This window comes from Ursus maritimus, unplaced genomic scaffold (assembly GCF_017311325.1).
Source record: "Ursus maritimus isolate PB19 unplaced genomic scaffold, ASM1731132v1 scaffold_23, whole genome shotgun sequence".
In the NCBI taxonomy this organism is placed as follows: Eukaryota; Metazoa; Chordata; class Mammalia; order Carnivora; family Ursidae; genus Ursus; species Ursus maritimus.
In genome coordinates, this window is record NW_024424786.1 from 30006941 (window position 1) to 30020782 (window position 13842).

Below are 13842 nucleotides of genomic sequence, written 5' to 3' on the forward strand. Positions count from 1 at the left end.
GTAAATGAAGAGCTTGCTCTCTTCTGTGCTAGCAACAATTTTAAGAAGTGAATATAATTCCCCTCTGGCTGGTATATATGGGGGAGATATTTGTGACTGATCCAATCTGAAGTTTCTCTAGTTCTGTCATTGACTCAGGGTATTCTTTGCCTTGGAAGGCAAAGCAGTTACAAAAAGACACAAGGAGGGCAGGAATAAGCTGGGGATGATTCTGGGATTATAATTACATTTAGAATAAGAGACAACGTGAGGAAGGGGGTGAGGATAACAGGAACAACAGACACATACGACCTCTCGTGCAGGCCTCCGCAACTACTGGGACACGGCACTTAACCACTGTGCTTCAGGAAAGCCTCCCTCTCTTTCCAAAAGGACGGTGAAAATTAAAACGGCATTTTTCCTTACGCTTATTTGTTTTCTACATTCTAGCAGGTGGTCTGGGCTCAAAAACAGGCAGACAGCAATGTCAGGGGCAGCCACACCTTTACCCTGCTTGTGAACATCTTTACGCAAAGACAGATGCTGAAAGCTTCAGGACACACCTTCTGACAGCGGGTTTCTGGATGTCCTGTTTGTGCATTTTGATAAACACAGGGACCCTGCAGTCTCAATCCTGGCCACAGACAGAGATGAATGGCAGGAGAAGATGCCTGCCTGGGTAGATGGTCATTAATCCAGACCACAAAAGAACAGAAAGTTTAACCTGATGCTGACCAAACGTCAAAGCTATCCTTCCCTAGAGATAAATCTAGATAGTCTTCTTCCACGGCAAATTCAGGGAGCAAGAGCTCAAATGTGGTTCTACATCATTTATAAGGTTTTTATTTTATTTATTTATTTTGAAAGATCTATCTATTTATTTGAGAGTGAGAGAGAGTGCATGCAGGGGGGTGGGGGGCAGAGGGTGACAGAGTCTCAAGCAAACTCCCCGCTGAATGCAGAGCCTGCCATGGAGCTTGATCTCAAGACCTGAGATCATGACCTGAGCCGAAATCAAGAGTCAGATGCTTAACCAACTGAGGCACCCAGGCACCACCATTTTTAAAGGTTTTTAAATCTGCAGGACAGGGACGCCTGGGTGGCTCAGTTGGTTAAGCGTCTGCCTTTGGCTCGGGTCGTGAACCCAGGGTCCTGGGATCGAGCCCCACATCAGGCTCCCTACTCAGCGGGGAGTCTGCTTCTCCCTCTCCCTCTACTGCTCCTCCTGATTGTGCTCTCTCACTCTGTCAAATAAATAAATAAAATCTTTTTCTAAACCAATCAATCAATCAATCTGCAAGACAATTAAAGCCAGATACTAAATATGTTTGCTCCTGTTCTCGAATCTCAGACATGTCTAATTTTGGTCGTCTCTGTATCCTCATTAAAAAAAAATACTATAATGGAGTAAATATCTCATTAGGATATTATAAGGATTAAAAAAGATTTTAAATATATATATAAAGTATATTAATATATACAAATGTTTTGTATGTTATAAATTAGTATATATATTAAAAATATTATAGCTGATCTCTTTCATTCAATAAATGATGGAGAAGAACCAAAAAAGATGGGATCTGGCAACTCTATACACCTGGACGGGCAAGATAGAGAATGGCAAAATGATCCCTGGCTTAGCAAATGGGAAGAGATCTGAAGAAGTCGAAGGCATCCTGCCTGTTAAAGGCAGGAGCATGATGTACTATGAAGGCGAGGACACCAGTAGAACAGTCTCTCTTAATGGTACCCTAAGTGTTAAGAGGATTCCAGGCCCTGTCTAACTTACTTGCTTCTCTGTACCTGAAAGAGCTATAAATTATGACTGTACAAGCTTCTGACTTTCCTTCTAGTTATCAAAGCTAAGGAAAAGGACTGGGCAGAGAAATTAAAATGGGCTGGTACATTCCCTCATTTCTCACTCACTCCCGCCTCAGAGCACCTAGAAATTAAGAGAAGAGGAGCAACCACAAGCAGCACTCAGTTTATAACAGGAAGGAGGAGGGCAGGGAAAAAGACAGAGCAAGAATGAACAGACAGTAACTCAGCATCAACCAGCTAGCAACTTCCTTCACTAGGAGACCTGGACTACTAATATTGAAGTGACTAATGCATAGCTGCTATTAAAAACAAGGTTACAGTCTGCATCGGCCCAAAACGAAAGCCAAACACCCTGTGAGGGACTTTCAGAGGGGCATGAGAGAAATCAGCCCATTGTTACGAACCAGGGAGCAATGGAAGACCCCTAGGGAGAAACAATGGTAAGTCAGTGCAGGAAAGGTGAAGAAGGCAATGTAAATTCAGGTCGTGCCGAAGCCAGGGGGGAGGTGAGAGCGCAGGTGGGCTGTGGGGAGCACAAGGAGGAGGCAGTCTGACACAGGAAAATCGAGGGGGAAGGAAGGGGAGAGGGAGGAGGTGGTAGCAGAAGAAAGAGAGGGTAAGATGAGAACAGAACATTTTAAACTAACCCAGCACTCCATTGTGAAGGACAAGTCACGAGGCAAGATACAGCTCAAAGGCATCAGCGCCACGTTCCTCCACTGCAAAGAGAGAACACGGCCTTCCAAACGTGCATGGAGGGACGCTATCAATCTGCACTGACTCCCAGAGCTCCCCAGGATTACTGAGGCTTTTCAACGGTACTAAGTCCCAGCAGCCTTGGCGTGTATGTGAAACTGCTTCCCTGAATAGACACCGGTGCTGGAAAAATAATAACCTGAGGGGAACACATTTCACTCCTGGGGGTTGCCTGGCGAAGGGAGTAGAGACTCTTTCCCTTCACAGCCAGTATATGCATCCACCTTCCCCAAGAGTGGACTGAAGGGAGAATGACGCGTGCTAGAAGCCAGAGGGCAGCCGATGAGAGAGGACCAGCAACCCTATTCCAAGTGCCACCACAGCTGCTTCAAGGCATCCCTGCCTTTCTTGCACGTTTACATCTTCCCCAGACAAATGAACCGCCCATTCAGTCTGCCTTCTGCTTCCAAATACACAAGTGCTAGTGTGTTTAAGAATCATATCAGGAAGGCAAATTGGTATAAAGGTTGTTTCCACCTTCTTCGTCGTCTTTGGCAGAGAAAAGATTTCTCCAATGCATCTTAAAGCTCTATTGCAAGGTGGCTCTTGGGGAACTATCCATTCAGCTCACGGAAGAGGAAGGTCAAAGGGGAGGCAAGAACTCTTAACATCCCAGACCTGACCAGGCTATGTCAAGATGGAGAGGGAAGAAAAAGGAAAATGACTGACAGGCTGTCCTATTACAACACAAAAGGAGAAAAAAAATAAGGCTTAACCACCTCTTTCTCTTACTCGTTTTGCGTGTTTGAGAATATCAAAATATAGGAATCAAAACAAGGGCCAAATGTCCAATTTGGTACAAGCCAGGAAAGCTTTCAGAATGGAAAGAAACACAGTGAATGGTTACAAAGGTCGGGAGCAGCAGGTCAGAGAATTCAAACACAGCAGTAAAACGGAGGTGTTTCATCCTGTGCGTGGGGCTGACCCTGCTCCTTTAGCTCACCCCCGCCCTCCAATCAACCTCTCAAAAACACCAGAAGAGCAAGGAATCACCTCTCAAGCCACCACATTAATCTGACAGGCAACTTTCAAAGGATCCTTATGGGAGAGGTGGGGGGAGGAAGAAAGTTTAGGCAATGGAGTAGGACCTCCAAGCAGTGTGATTCAAGGGTAATAAGAGGAAATGTCTTTAGGAAAATCTGGGTATTCTCGTTATTTCTAATCTCTATACCTACTCTGTTTAAGAGGAAAAATACCAAGCATCCTGTCTCCCTGACATTATGAAGACAGGCCATGAGAAGCCCTGCCACAGCTGCTGTTCATGCCAAAGCGAAATAAAAGTGCTGCCTACGGGGCGGCAGCCATCTTCTCCAGCCTGGCCTGCGGCCAGTGGGCTGTCTCTCCCCACAGGCTCCAGTGAATCAGCAGCACAACTGCCAGAGGTGGGGGGGCCCTGAGCCTTTTAACCCCGTTTCCCTCACCCCATCTATTACTCATAAATAAAAACTTAGGGGGTTGAAGCAAAAACGTCAACCACTGCTGCTTGGACAGTGGTCGACTTGGAAGCACACACAGCTTGGGAGGACAGGGAAGAAAGCAAGCTGAGGAGGTACTTACTCAAAGTCCTCAAACTCCAAGTCGGTTCCCTCTACTGATGGGCCCTGGTTGTCTGAGGAAGAGGAGGAGGTGGAAGTACGGAGACGGTTCTGCTGATAGCGCATGGAGCGCTGGCGAATACTGTCTCTCCGTGAGAGATACTGGATCATCCTCTGGGCGTAGTATGCAGCAGGAGATAATCTGAGAGAGACAGAGATGGACAAACACAAACTAGCACTAATGTGGGGAATACTGAGAAAGACAGTAAATCCAGCTCTCCCGTGACATCTCCCTGCTGAGGCAAACTCCGGAGACATGAAAAATAAAGGGCATTTAACTCACCAGGAGGTCTGTACTGCACAATATGCTTATCAGACTACCACCAGTGTTTCTGTTCTGAGAGAAGGCAAAGAAGCTGTTTAACCAGTCATCATCTGCTCAACAGCTGCCCCCTCCCAAGTGGATAACACTGGACCTTCCTTTTTAGTTTCTTAAGGGACCCCTCGTAGCTTCTCAGGGTGCCCTTCATACAGATTCACGGCCTTCTTCAATCATCCACACTCAAAATAGAAGAAACGAAAAGAGACCACAGCAATCATCTACAGGCCAGCTCTTCTTTCATTTTACACAGGACGAAAGAGGCCAGGAGATGGCAAACCGGGCATGACTAAAGAAGGTACCATCTTCACTAGGAAGTCCTTCTTTTCCAACAAATCCACAAAGCTCCAGATTTGTCCTAGCTCCCTAAAATGAGCTCTCTGAACCTCTCAGATCTACAGATTATTCACAGATATTTGTAACACAGAGAAAATATTCAGGATCGAAAAAGCGAGTAAAATATACTCAGGAAAACAAAACCTAACAGGGAAAAAAAGATTTTTCTGTTTCTTACAATGCAGCATCAGAGGCTACACGGGCTCTAAGCAATAGCAGAAGGCAACAGTTATTCCTTTTTCTTCTCCCTTACCATGGCTATTCTCAGTGGATAATTAGTCTAGACCTCTATTCTTCCAACTGTGGCTTAGTGTCTTCATATTCCATGAAAACATCTAGTGTCTCATACAATTCATCACATTCCTTTCTTTCTCAAGTTTTTCCTCCATCTTTCACAACACTGCTACATACTAAGAAAGTGAGAGAAGAACAATAATAGAAAAACGTTTTATATATAATATTAAGGGGATTACTAAGAAATTTCCAGGTTTAAAACTTGCCTGAGGCACACACTTTAACTCAACAATTCCACTAGGAATTTTATCATATGGAAAAACACAAGGATACAAAGATATGTATATATATCTGTATATGTTGTTAGCATTAGTGAAAAACTGGGAAACATCCCAAATGCCTACCAACAGATTAAATAAACTATATCCGTACAAAGAAACACTATGTAGTTATTAAAAAGAATAAGTCATCCCTATATACACACAAGAAAAACCCTCTAAAACAAAAATTTAAGTGGGAGAAAAACTGAAGAATGGTATGCATATACTAATATGTATATAAAAACATGTATTTCTGCAAAAAATTAAAAGGAAACACAGCAATCCTAATGAGGATTCCCAGGAATCTTAACTTCTACAATATTTGAATATACAAGGAAAAAAGCATTTATACATTTTTTTAATGGAAATCTGGAAAAACTGATTTGAGAATGGAAATAGTAACAGTTACATCCAATGATAGGAAAAGTATTTACAAAATCTTGCTGCCTGACTTTTCATTACCCCTGGACAAAGTTTCTGGGAAAATCCTCAGTAAATCTACTGACTCAGGCCAAAGAGATTCTGTGGTCACCTTGCTACAGGAACTAAGGCTACCTCTGAAATGCCAGTCATCAGAGGTGGTATCCTTCTGGCCAATCGTCACATGGAATTCCCGAGCAGGCCAAATGACAATCTTTGGAACTCAAAAGGCTTTGTTATCGAACAATATACTGCATTTGGCATCCCTGAATCCAAATTATACAGCAAGTGGGCAAGGGATGCACAGATGCCTTGGCCAAGATCATCAGAGTACAAGAATCATTTCTTAAAAGTCTCAATGTCTGGAGCTTTCATTATCCATTGGCCCCCTGTTGCCATACATCTTGCAAGGATGAATCAAGAATCCCAAACTTTCAAGAGACAGAAGTCAGCACTCTTGAGTTATTCCTACATCTACTAAATATACAGAAATCTTCTAGAAGTCAACCATTGATGGTTAAATTCTCAAGTGAATCAGACTAGAAAAGAATGTAAAAAAACATTACAAGAGCGGAATGAAGATTCTTTTTTTGGAACTGATTCTGAAAAGTAACCCTAAGTACACTCATTCCTCAGCTGATTCCTAACTAATGGGAAAATTATATTATATTATTGGTGACAGAAGTAGAAAGAATGTTGATGTGGACAATAATAAAGACTGCCCTTTTATGTAAGGACACAATTTCAGCACTAGGTAACCCCAATTGTTTAATTTCACTATAGGATAGGAATTCCCTAAGCGACAAAACTATGCATCGATGGTAAAGAAAAAAGGATTCCTGGCACAATTATCAAATACAAGTACATCCTGGCCTCATCTTTTTAGGTATCCAGGGAAGCTAAGGATCTGAATGCTGCAATGTCCCAAAAAGGCTTTGACCTATATGTATTGTGTATGGTGAAGTCTAAGAGGAAAAAGAAATTAAACAACCAGTAATGAGGTAGCAATCATACTCCTACCGAAGAGCTGGATAATCACCAAACTCAAGTGTCCCAAGAAAAAATTTTTAAATGTTTAAATCCGCAAGTTTTCTTCAAGGAAGAATACTTTCTCCCCAAAGAAAACCTATTCTGTGTTCAGAGGGAAAATGTAAAAATAGCAACACCACAAAGTATGACACTTTCTGTGATAAAAAGATCTGAGTGGGAGTAAATAAAAGATTTATTACATGAAAGGAGGACAAATAATGGTCTTTAAGGATCACTGTTAAACTTTGTCAGGCTAAAAATTCTGGGGACGAGATTCCTACTGCTGTCCTAAAAGAAACTCTTTTATAGCAAGAAATTCTCCTCTCAGTGTTTTAGAATAATCTGATTGATGCATAAAATCTCCTTCTCTTATTTAGGGCTTACTACTTTCAAGTGTGATCAGAGACTAACAAACTTCCTTGGTTCGGTCATCATCATCTCAGCAGCCTCCCCATGTTCCTTGATCCTTGGTTCTGCCATTTCGGGGGTATGGAAAAGGAAGTAAGAGGGTAATGGGGGAATCGTTTCATTAAGTCTCTCAGAAAGAACGCTCAGTATCATGACAAAACTGTGGCAACAACGAAATCACTCACTATCCCTAGAATCAACTTGGTCTCTGGGTCTTTCCATACTTGAAATTCTTAATCTAAAGTAAAGTTCATTTAACTTTATCTAACCTCTATCTGTTAACTTGCCAACCCCACCATTACAAATTACTCTTTCTTTTGGCAAAGCCTCACAATACGCTCTGGTACTGCTTAAGTAACGGGAAGGTTATGCCCTATTTAGGTCATTAACAGAATCAGTAAGCCTGGCTGTGACAACGCCAAAGGGCCGCTCACTATAAATAAATGTTGTACATCAACTCAACACCCCATTCTTGGTCCTCAGTCACCAGTATCAGGTAAGGGTGGGCGCTGAACGTGTCTAAGTGCTGTTTTAATCTCTTCAAGAACTCATCAAATATCTTCTGATGGGTGTAAGGTAAACACTTTAATAAAATGACAATTTGTTTTATTTAGATACCCTTTTGTCAGTCATCTCTTCCTTTAGGTCTCATCCAAAAACTGAACATCTGAACGAGCTTGACTTCTACCTTTTGATAGTCTAAATTCTCTCTCAAACGAGAGCAAGTAGGATTATTCGTTAGTTGGTTAGTTTTAATTTGTAAGTAATTTCCCTATTAATAACAACTTGTTTCCCCTTTGGCTGTCCATCTGAATGGCAACAGCCTCCCTGATCAGCAAAAAAGGAATACCCTGTGACTCTGCCAGTGGCCTCTTCAGGTCCCTTCTCTAAGTGCCCCACTTACAGAAATGAGCCCCAAAGGACAAGGGCTCAGTCACAACCCTCTGCCACCAGAGGTTCTGTTCACTTACCTGCAACACTTCCCAATCACCTGAACCACCTGTCTCAAAACTGTAACTGAAGAGTAAATGAGCACCAGGACCAGAGAGGCACAGAATGGGGCTTCCAACATCTTGGCAACCCCAAGGGCAGCCCCTCCCCCCCACCTAGTGCCATTTCTCACTTTGACCTTACCTCGCTGGGTCTGGGTAAATTGGGTGCTCTCTGGATCCTGCTCCATCATAACGGGATAATGAAATGAGGGAAGACTCCAGCAGCCTCCTAGCAGAGATTAAAAAAATGGCAATAATCCCTGTCAATTACCAACTCAGAGGTCATTCATAAGGGAAAAATAGGGGGAGAGATAAATAATATCCCCCTTTGTAGCTAGCTAACACCTGCTATCTGGGATCAGGTAGTTCCTACAAACTAAGTACTTAGAGACGTAAATAAATGAGCTACAAAGCTCCCACACTGGACACGGCCACTGTATTATGCTGAATACTGCTCTCCTGTGAGAAAGGAACAGTGCTTCAGAGACATGATCTTATTTCTCTTTGCAGTTATCTCCAGCAGACAAATAGGAGGTTGGGATCAACACAGGAGGGGAAAATTAGGCATACCCAGAGAGATTCATGGAGTGCCAACATGCATCTTGGTGTTTAGTTTCTCCATGTTATCCTAATCCACATCCCCTTATCTTCTACTCATTCTGCTCTGCCCACACCATTTTTGTGAGAAGGAGTACTCCTCAGGCTCTCTTAACAACTGACAAAAATCTTTAATTATATAATCTAACCCAATCATAAGTTCAACTAATCATGTCAATACACCCACATTTTATTGAGCACTTTTTTGGTGCCAGGCAAATACTAAACACTTCATATATATTTACTTACTTAAAAACTCACCACAATCTGGCAAGATAGGCATTACTATACAAACATGAGAACACTGGGCCTAAAAGTTAAGTATATGACACAGTGCACAGGGCTATTAAGTGGTAGCACCAGGACTCCAGAGAAGATCAACTCCAAAATGCTTCAAACCTCAATGCTATACTGTAGGACTTTCCAGGCACCACGCAGGTAAAAAGTGTGTATGTTTCCACCGTGAGTCCAACCTAGAATGTGGGCTCAGTATTACTGGCTCTTCCTGTTTTTTAAGGGAAGCCAGAAATCTAGACTTTTCCATGAAATCTCCTGACTAATTTTAGCTAAAACATTTTTTTCCCTCTTTGTACAAGGGCCAATTAAAACACATCTGATAAATGTGGCCCAGGGACCCCCCAGTTTGCCATGTCTGCCACACTGCTTCCCGACTCAAATGTGCCTTGGCAGCCAATCAAGCTCCTGCCATAGAACATGTTTCAAAGGAAATGGTCTCGGAAAGAAATGCATATTGTTCCTCTCCAGCAGCATCTTGCCTGGCTCTCCCGGGAACAGGTCTCCAGCTCCCTGCCAGACTCTTCTTTAAAGCAGATCTGCAGGATAAGGACAGCAGCTACCAATCTTTTCCAATTGAGTTAATTCAATTCACTGTTATTAAAACCAGCTGGCTTTAGGTATAGTCATGTGCAGTCACTTTATCCTAGCAACTGGCTCACCAAAGCATTTCCCCTAACAGCCTGGGAAAGAGATACAGCAGAGGCCCTGTCAAGCTGGCTTGCTACCTTTCCTGTCCAAGACAACCAACTGTTCAATGGTGCTTTCTATCTAACCAAGGCCTAATACTTCCCCACACAATTCACTTTAAGTAGTCCTGCCACTGAAGGAAGAGAATATTACAATGTAACCAATGAGGAAGAGAAGAAAGCAATAAAATACCTCTCTCAGGTCTGGGCTCTTCAATGATATCACTGTTGACAGCAGCACAAATGCTGTTTCTCATCAGTAGTAAGAGATACCCTCCCATTTAAATATGTCTGAAACTGGGATGCATCATATAATAATGTGACACAGTTGGGGTTTTTTTTTTTTGAAGATTCATTTTTTTTGAGAGAGAGAGAGAGAGAGAGAGCACGAGGGGGGGGGGGCGTGGGATAGGGAGAAGCAGACTCCCCAGTGAGCAGGGAGGCCGACATGGGGCTGAATCCCAGGACCCTGAGATCATGACCTGAGCCCAAGGCAGATGCTTAACTAACTGAGCCATCCAGGCGTCCCTGACACAGTTTAACTGGCAGGAATTTTTTCTTTCATTAAGGGCACATAAAATAATGGTATGTCTTTGAGTCTTGAACTACAGAATGTTTGTAAGAGGAAAGGGTAGTGAGAGGTACCTATACTGGAAAAAAGAAGAAAAGTGAAATTCTGATAAGAGTATCTATTCAGGACATTTATACCATCTTAAATACTTGTCCACTGCTAATTAATTAGTTTTATAGGAATTGGGAAGGGGTTGAACGGAAGCAAGATCTGGGAGCAGCTGACGTCCCTGAACACCCAGAAGCTTATTCCATCCCAAAGGGCTCTGGAGTTAGCCCTGAGTATAACTGAGCCCTATCAGGTTATGGCTGCTTAGTAAGCAGAGCCCTTTGGCAAGGAGCATCCTGCAGAGTGACCAACATATATCTTTCTTAAGTACTTCTGCCTGGAAAATGATGGTGATAAGTTAGGAAGCCAGTATTACCCTACCCCCTACTACTATGCTAAGGCAGTGTCAGTATTTAGAGAGATGAGATGACTTTTTAAGGATCCTGTAAAGGAGATTCTTGAACTAGAAGAGTTTGGATTAGAAATTTTCAATTTTAATGATTCCTTTCTATAATCCTGCAAAGTCTACTTCCCACCCTGACTTCCTATCTTAATTAGAAAGACTTCTTTAGATCAGGGTAAAACCAAAATGTTAAGCTTTGTCTCTGGGGAGTCCCTGATGAGTTTCTTTTGGAACATGCATCCCTTGTGCCTACTTACTACAAAATCTGCTGGCACCATTTATGCTCCCCAGGCAACACAGTGGACTAGCAAGCCATATATAAGCCATATATATATATATATGGCATTTTAATTGCTAATACACAAAATCAGGAGAGCCAATTACTATGAATAGCACCCCCCCACACATCACTGATTAACACTGAGTTCTCTTCAGTTACAATACAAGTACCATCTAAAGGAATAAAAAAGACTTCTCCAATTGGTGTTGAACACAGAAAGAACTAGAGCTACCAGATGAGTAATGTCACCACCACTCCTAGGAACCTCAAAGAGAGATCTTTCTCTCCTATAGTCAGCTTCCTCAAAGAGAGATCTTTCTCTCCTATAGTCAGCTTCCTGCAAACAGCCGTCACTGGAGAAATGACATAAGAAAATGGGATGAGATGGCAGCTGTGCGCCTTCTTCTCTGGCCACCACAAATGTGACTTGACTTAACCATCTATCATGCAACTCAATAATGCGAAATAAGGCAGGACTTAGGAGGGGCTCAGACAAGCTTGTTCAAGCTTGAAGCTACCATTTCATTCTGTCCTGTAATCACAATTCAGAAATGTTTTTAAAGAGTCACTGAAGCCCTTGAAAAAAAACACACACCAAAAAAACCCTCTTTCTTTGCAAGTTTGCCTGGTTCATTCTCTGTACCAGTGGTGTCCAAGTGAGATAACCAGGGGTTGTGCTATTTTGATCCACTGGAGAACAGAAAGAAAATATCAGAACTTTTATAATGTATAACCATAATATATAATACACACACACACAGATTGCTCAAAAGCCTTTCACTAATAGTATTTTTTTAAAGTCTGAAGATCACTGCTCTATTAAACTATATCCTACTTTTAAGAAAATCCAACATTTGAAAGAATAAGCACAAACATATAAATATAAAAACTATACATTTAAAAGAATAAGCACAAATACATAAACATAAAAACCATAAATATAAAAAGATAATCATATTCATACATAGAGCAAAAGAAGAGAATGATAAAGCAAATGTGGTAAAATGCTAATAATTAGGGAATGTGGGTGAAGAGTATATGGAAATTCTTTGCACTATTTTTGCAACTTTTCTGCCAGTTTGAAATTATTTCAAAATTAAAAACATTCAAAAAAATTAAAAACATTCAATATACAAAATTGAAAAGTAAAGCAGTGAAAACTAAAAAGAAAACTTTTCATTCTCAAAAGAATTACTGACTTCTTAAATAGGATTTCTTAAAATAGCAAGTTGCCCTAGTGCCCTAAGGCAGGTTTGGTAAACTACAGGCCCCAAGCCAGCTGCCTGTTTTTATAAATAATTTATAAATATTTATAAATATTCAAACATGGCCACATCCACTCATTTATATATTGTCTATGGCTGTTTTGGGCTGGCAAGGCAGAGTTAATCCTGACAGGAACGGCCTTAAAATACTCACTACCTGGTCTTTTACATAAAAAAATCTGCCCACCCCTGCTCTAATATATTTGCTTACATAAAATCCCTTGAAAGATAAAGTGAAGTCACTAAGAAACGGAACAGAAAAACATGAAATCAAAGTATTACACACTAGGGTAAGTCAACAAAAATTAATATTAAACCCTGATAAAATCATTAGTCAACAGCAACACAATTCAAGCAACACAATTCAATTTAAAATTCCTAACATTTTAAATGACTACAGCTATTTCTTCCTTTCCTGATTAATACTCTGAATATGTGCAAGTGGGTTCCCTAGATCCACTATATCCTTTGATGACTAGGAAAACAATAAAAAAAAAAATAGTGGAAGAAAGCGCTGGGAAAGAACAAAGTTGTCAAGGCAGAAGAGATGGGTCATCTCAAAGAACTTTCATTTCAAATCCAATGGATATCAGAGTTGAGAAGCAGAAAGTTTGGGCACCTTTATACATGTCTAGACAGAATGAGTAAGCTGGTGGCAACTCTTCTTTACTCAACAATTATATCCTGAAAATATTCTTTTAACTAGTTGTCAGATCACAGAAAAAAATCAATATCCTAAAACAAATAAATATGTTTAAACCTCCTCCAATCACTGGGAAAAATCAATTACCAGAACTCTGTGACCTATATGATATGTAAAGCCTGCTCCAAGAACCCAAGATGCCACTGATGCCCCATGCCTAAAGAGTAATTTCCCAGCCTGGCTTTGATGGCTGGGTGATATCTGCTATTTCAGTTCAGGGGAGCCAAGCCCAAAACTAATAGCTCCCTTCTGCCTAGAAAATAAAATCTAAATTCCTCAGCTTGGCTCCAATGCTCTGCAGCTGAATTTCACATTTCTTCTGGATATATGATACACTCTAGCCTGGTGGGTTTCAACCTTTTTGGTCTCAGAACTCCTTTAACACTCTTAAAAATTAGTGAGGACCTCAAAGAGCTTTCGTTTATATGGGTTTTATCTATTAATATTTACATTTGAAATTAAAATTCAGAAAAAAATTTTTTTAAGATTTTATTTATTTATTTGACAGAGAGACAGCCAGAGAGAGAGGGAACACAAGCAGGGGGAGTGGGAGAGGAAGAAGCAGGCTTCCCAGCGGAGGAGCCCGATGTGGGGCTCGATCCCAGAATGCCGGGATCACGCCCTGAGCCGAAGGCAGATGCTTAACGACTGAGCCACCCAGGTGCCCCTAAAATTGAGAAATTCTTAACACAAGCACACATTCCATTAACCACCAGAGTGATAACCTTGTTACATGTCACACAGCGAAAACTCCACGGACACTTGTGGAAGAGTAAGAGTGAA

General features: G+C 41.4%; 1 protein-coding gene across 14 annotated transcripts in view; it reads right to left on the reverse strand.

The window, feature by feature from the left end:
* AMBRA1 (autophagy and beclin 1 regulator 1) overlaps positions 1-13842 on the reverse strand; it is a 164470-nt gene that overhangs the window by 94581 nt on the left and 56047 nt on the right. For 7 of the 14 annotated variants that reach the window (XM_040639028.1, XM_040639032.1, XM_040639029.1 and 4 more), the window contains 2 exons: positions 8352-8438; positions 4114-4293 (listed from right to left, as the gene is read on the reverse strand). The exons of 2 other annotated variants lie outside the window; for them this stretch is intronic. In XM_040639028.1, the coding sequence (XP_040494962.1) occupies positions 4114-4293; positions 8352-8438 (267 nt within the window). The remainder of the gene's footprint in view (positions 1-4113; positions 4294-8351; positions 8439-13842) is intronic. 5 more of the 14 variants (XM_040639031.1, XM_040639030.1, XM_040639039.1 and 2 more) reach the window with 2 other exon arrangements.